Below are 6,000 nucleotides of genomic sequence, written 5' to 3'. Positions count from 1 at the left end.
CGGGGCCGCGCGGCCGCCCGCCCCTCTTCCGCCGCCGCCGCCGCCGCCGCCGCCCTGTCCCCGGGGCAGCGCAGGTCGCCGGGCCTCAGGGCGCCCAGGGCCTCCCCTCCGAGGCGCCGCGGGCCCCCGCACGTGCCGTCCGAGCGCACCCGCGCGCGCGCCAGCCACTCGAGCAGCGGCCGGGCCTCGCAGCCGCACCACAGCGGGTTGCCCTGCAGCCGCAGCCGGCGCAGCCGCCCGGGGCCCTGCAGCGGCGGCAGGCCGGCCAGCTGGTTCCCGCGGAGGTCCAGGGTGTGCAGGCGGGGGCAGCGCGCGAAGGCCCTGGCGTCCAGCGCCTGCAGGGCGCCGTGGTCCAGCAGCAGCTCCCGGAGGCCGGGCAGCGCCAGCCCGTCCTCCTCGCCCACGTAGGTGAAGGGGTTGTGGCCCAGCTCGAGGCGGGCCAGGACGCGGGCCTGGGACAGGGCTGGCCCCGGCAGGGCCTGCAGCTCGTTGTGGTGCAGGCTGAGCCGGCGCAGGGCGGGCAGGCCGGCCAGGGCCTCGGGGGCCAGCACGCTGAGCGCGTTGTGGGCCAGCTGCAGCCAGCGCGCGCGCGCCAGCCCCTGGAAGGCCATGGCGGGCAGGTAGACCAGGGCGTTGTGGGCCAGGTTCAGTGTGGCCAGCGCGCCCAGCGCCCCGAACGTGCCCGGCCGCAGCTCCTCCAGCATGTTGCCCTCCAGCTCCAGCCGCTGCAGCGAGCGCAGCCCATCCAGGGCCTCCTGGGGCAGCGAGCTCAGGCGGTTGGAGGCCAGGTTGAGGAGGAGCAGGCGGCCCAGGCCGCGGAAGGCGCCCTCGGCCACCAGCTCCACCTGGCAGTGCCGCAGGTCCAGATGTGTCAGATAGGGCAGATCCTGGAAGGCAGCTGGCGGGATCACCTTCAGCATGTTGCCTTGGAGGTCCAGCCGCTGAGTCAGCTGAGCGGGGAGAGGCAGGGGGAGGCTGAAGAGCGTGAGGACTACAGCCTTTGCACGCGCTGTTCCCTCAGCTGCACGCTCCCCCCCCCTCACCTTTTCCTCATTCTCTTCGTCCTGCTCCCCGACACCGCCTCCAGGAAGCCTTCCCCCCTAGCCACCTGGGCACTTTTCACATCGGACTGTCGCTGCCTGTTCACTTTCTCTCTTCCCTCCTAGCCCTTGACTCCACAGAGCAGAGACCATATCTTATTCCAGTACATCCCCTGTTCTCTCTGGTTCTCTCCCACAGGGTTTGTAATTAATTCCGTATTTTTTTAAGATTTTTTATTTATCAGAGAGAGAGCACAAGCAGGGGGAGGGGCAGAGGAAGAAGCAGGCTCTGTGCTGAACAGGGAGCCCGATGTGGGGCTCGATCCCAGGACCCTGGGATCACGACCTGAGCCGAAGGCAGACGATGCTTCACCGACTGAGCCACCCAGGCGTCCCAATTCAATATTTATCTTCTAGGTCACTTACTTGTTCCAATCACATAGAATTGTAAATAGATTGTCTCCCTAGTGGTGGTTGTTATTCCCATTTTACAGATGTGAAGACTGAGGCTCAGAGAGGAAAGGCGACATGCCAAGGTCTCCCAGCCAGGCAGTGGCAGATCCCCTGCTGCCAACCCAGGCTCCTCCTGCTGTCCTCCCTGCCCCCCTCACCCTGCTGACCTCAGAGATGGCGTCTGGCACCTCCGTGAGGTTCTGGTGCCGACAGGCCACGTGCCGCCCGGGACTGTCGCAAATGCACGTCTGTGGGCAGCGTTGGGCAGCTGTATGCCAAGCTGGGCCCAGTGGCAGCAGAAGCAGCAGCACCAAGGAGACTCTCCGGGGCCTGGGAGAGGGAGGAATGGTCCGTTGTTCACAGGGGCAAGGGTCCCACGCTGTCCACTCACCGAGCCTAGCTCCTGTTTCCGGAGCCCCTGAGATGTCTTCCTTCTTTGGCCCCAGGGAAGGCGTCATTGCTCTGAGCCTCACGACGCTCCATGCAGCAAAGCTTCTATCGTTAGCCTTGTTTAACACTGGGGGAAACTGAGGCTCAGAAAGGCGACCTGGCAAGTCTCCTCGACCGCCTGCCCCTCGGCTCAGGGAGGCCTTGCTGAATGCAAGGATGACCTGAGGGCTCAGCGAGTGTGCCCAGGCTGTGATGAGGCTCCTGGGTCCAGGGGGAGGCCTGGCCCTCCCCAGTGTGAGGGTGCCAGAGACAGAAGCAGCCCGTCCCCAGACATGGTGGGAGGGAGCATAGTGGCACCCGCTGTAGGAAGACGGCCTGCAGCCAGAGGGGCACCCAGGCCGGGCCTAAGTGTTTAAGGCCAGGTTCGGGGGACCAGGTGTTACGGGGTCCGAGGGGCTCGAGGAGCCTTACTGGCTGGTCAGAGCCATGCTGGCAGGTGAGCAGGAGGCTTAGGCCTGTCGTCCATCCGATGCCACCCCACCAGCCCAGAACGGGACGGCTGAGGGGATGGTCCCGGGCTCTGCTTTGGGCGGCTCCATCCCCTTCCCCGTCCATCTTCCCCCAGCATATCCATCCATCCGCCAGTGGGACCCCTTCACCTCACAACCGCAACCGCTGCCTGTTGCCTCTTAGGGGTGATTGCTGGCTCCCCCACACTCTGCTCACCACCACCAACCGAAGGCAACCTTCCAAGATATTCCAAGATACAGACGGGCTCTGACACCGCCAACCTGAAGCCCTCCAGCATCTCCCCACTGCCTGACTCCTGATCCCACCTGGATCCGGAGCGCTCCGACTCCCCAGTGTCACCCTTGGCTCCCAGACCAGAAACACACACGACAGAGCTTCCTCCTCGTTGCCCGTGACTCCTAAGTCCCCCGGCTCTTCCTGCTGTTCTCAGCCCGCATCTCGGCCTCTGGGCAGCCCGTGCCAGGCCCTGGGCTGGGCCCCCACCCTCAGCCTCCTCACTGCTCCTCGCCCTCTATTGTTCAGTCTCCTTGAAGTCTCGGCCCCTTGAAGGCCGGGGCTGCTGGCATCCTCCCGAGGCTCAGGGTGGACCGGGGAAGGGGGGCCCGTGGGGACAGACCCCTCAGGGACAAGCGTCCAGGGTTGAGGCCTGCTGAGGTTGAGGACGCGCCCACGGCGGCTCGCTGGAGCATCCACCCTGCCATTCACCACCTTCCTCAGAAACCACTTCGGGGACAGCCTTGGAGAATCTCTCCCCCGACAGATCCCAGAGCCCCTGTCCCCCAACGCGTCAGAGGCCCAGAGAGGGCCAGGGGCTTGCCTGCAGCCCCTCAGCTTCTGTAGACCCCCCTGGTACCCTCCCAGGGCCCACACACTCACCCCTCCATGCCGCCTCGCCTCACACTGCCAGTCCAGCCTGGATGCGGTGGGAGCCCCCCTGTCGGGCCCGCAGGCCTGGCAGCCGGGACGGGGCTGAATGGGAGGCATTGTGGGCAGCCCAGCCCGAGGCTGAGGTGAAGGAGGGGCGGGCAGGGGCGGGAGAGTGGCTGGAGTTACAGGGCCTCCTGCCCGGCGCCGGCTCAGGGCTCAGGATCGCGGGCCAGGCCTGAGAGTCCAGCCAGGACAGCTGGGTCCCAGGCTGGCTGGCAGGGAGGGGCGTCTCGGGGCCAGCCTGTGGGTCCCAGACCTGGGCTCCCTCCCAGCTGTGGGCTGTCGGGCAGTATTAGTAACTAGCTCACGGGGTTGCTGTGGGGGCCCAGGAAAGCACCTGGAACATAGTAGGTGCTCGAGCATGGTTCACTCTGTCCTGTTTATTATACATTTACGTACATTGTTTAACACTGTACAAATGATATTCTGCAATTTTTTTATTTTTATTTTTTTTTAAGGCTTTATTTATTTGTCAGAGAGAGAGAAGAGAGAAAGCAAGCACAAGCAGGGGGAGCTGCAGGCAGAGGGAGACGGGGAAGCATGCTCCCTGCTGAGCAGGGAGCCCGATGTGGGGCTCGATCCCAGGAACCTGGGATCATGACCTGAGCCGAAGGCAGACGCTTAACAACTGAGCCACCCAGGCGCCCCTGCAATTTTTTTTTTCCACTCAACATCAAATTATCGAGTGATCCTGGCTGATTCTTCTTAGTCATGTTCATTTTAACGGCTGTGTAATATTCCATTGTGTACAGGTGGCAACTCTACTTATCCATTAATCTTGGAGATTTGGATTGCCTCTTTTTTTTTTTTGCTTCCAAAATTTTATTACAAATAATATTGCAAAACAACATCCAAATACTTACCTTCCTGGGCACATGTGCATTTAGTAAAAAATGCAACAGGGGCACCTGGGTGGGTCAGTCAGTTAAACCTCTGACTCTTAGCTCAGGTCTTGATCTCAGGGTCGTGAGTTCAAGCCCTGCCTTGGGCTCCACGCTGGGCATGGAGCCTACTTAAAACAAAACAAAACAAAAAAATTTTTTTTTAATGCAACAGTTCATGTAAACCATAGCAAACTTCTATACATCCTGTGATTGTTCAGATCCAGGTTGCTGGTGGATTTGCATCTGTTGTTATTCAGTTTGCGTGGATATTTTTTTTTTTAAACCAGAAATAGTGCCGGACCACAGGCTTGTGCTTTATTTCACTCGGCAATTTCATGTCAGTGGCATCAGAGTGTGCACTCTTCGGTTTTTTTCCATTCAACATTATGTTTGAGCTTCATCTGTGATGCATATTTTTAAAATCTGCTTAATTTTTATATAGCATTTCAGCACTCCATTCCATAAATATCCCACAGCAGTGGCATGGGGGGGTGGGGTGGGTGGAGACCAGAGGGCCATCTGCCCCAGATGCAGGCAACAAGGGGGTGTGCGGTTGGTAGGGAATTTAAATGCAAGGGGACCCAGTTGGTTTGCTTTTTATTGTCATCACGTGCTGGTGATTCTAAACACCGCTGATGCTAAAATATTCCTCCCTGCTTGGGTGGACCGTTCTCACCTCCGCTTTCTTGGTACCACATGGTGCAATTAATCCATTCCACTCTTTTTCTTTTTTTTTTTTTATTTGACAGAGAGAGACACAGTGAGAGAGGGAACACAAGCAGGGGGAGTGGGAGAGGGAGAAGCAAGCTTCCCGCCGAGCAGGGAGCCCGATGCAGGGCTCGATCCCAGGACCCTGGGATCATGACCTGAGCCGAAGGCAGACGCTTAACGACTGAGCCACCCAGGCGCCCCCCCATTCCACTCTTGAAGGACATTTGGGTTGTTTCCAGGCTGGGGCTATTATGAAGAGGGCTGCTTACGACATTTGCACGTTTTTGGTTTTCTTTTTAAAGATTTTATTTGAGAGCGAGCGAGAGGGAGTCAGCACGCACGAGCAGGGGGAGGGGGCAGAGGGAGAAGCAGGCTCTCCGCTGAGCAGGGAGCCTGATGTGGGGCTCGATTCCAGGACCCTGGGATCATGACCTGAGCCGAAGGCAGATGCTTAACCAACTGAGCCACCTGGGCGCCCCTGTTTGCACGTCTTTTGGAGAACATAGCACAACCCATCTCTGTCGGGGTAGACCTATGGGTGGAACTGCTGGCCATAGAATGTGCTTATTTTCAGCTTCAATGGATATTGCCAAACAGTTTGTCCGAGTGTTTGTACCAAATTACACTTTCCCCAGCAGTGTGGGAGCTCCATTGCTCCATTCTCACCAATGCTTGGTATCAACTGTTTTGCACTTTTGCCATTGTAAAAATAATAAACTCTTAAAAAAAATAAGCATCTTTTCATATGCTTTTTGTGAAGTCCCCATTTGAACATTTTTGTTCATTTTTCTAATGAGTTGATTTTATTTTTAAGTAATCTCTACACCTAATGGGGGGCTCGAACTCATGACCCCAAGACCAAGAGTGGCATGCTCTACCGACTGAGCCAGCCAGGCGCCCCTACGATGCCTTTTTTTTTTTTTAAGATTTATTTTAGAGAGAGAGCGAGTGAATGAGAGCAGGAGCAGGAGGGGGAGAGGGAGAGGGAGAGAGAATCTCAAGCCAACTCCATACTGAGCGCAGAGTCCAATGCGGGGCTCGATCTCAGGACCCTGAGATCATGA

At 58.4% G+C, this 6,000-nt stretch overlaps 1 protein-coding gene across 1 annotated transcript in view; it reads right to left on the bottom strand.

The window, feature by feature from the left end:
* The window catches only part of CHADL (chondroadherin like), a 9,826-nt gene extending 7,875 nt beyond the window's left edge, over positions 1 to 1,951 (bottom strand). Inside the window, exons 1-2 of the mRNA XM_034987237.1 lie at positions 1,661 to 1,951; positions 12 to 950 (exon numbers count right to left, since the gene is read on the bottom strand). Of these exons, the coding sequence (XP_034843128.1) occupies positions 12 to 950; positions 1,661 to 1,951 (1,230 nt within the window). The remainder of the gene's footprint in view (positions 1 to 11; positions 951 to 1,660) is intronic.
* Positions 1,952 to 6,000: the final 4,049 nt, after the last annotated feature.

The sequence above is a fragment of the Mirounga leonina genome, unplaced genomic scaffold (genome assembly GCF_011800145.1).
Source record: "Mirounga leonina isolate KUSES-001 unplaced genomic scaffold, KU_Mleo_1.0 Mir_418, whole genome shotgun sequence".
Lineage (NCBI taxonomy): Eukaryota > Metazoa > Chordata > Mammalia > Carnivora > Phocidae > Mirounga > Mirounga leonina.
Note: the sequence above shows the minus strand (reverse complement) of the source record. Positions and strands in the feature narration are given on the sequence as shown.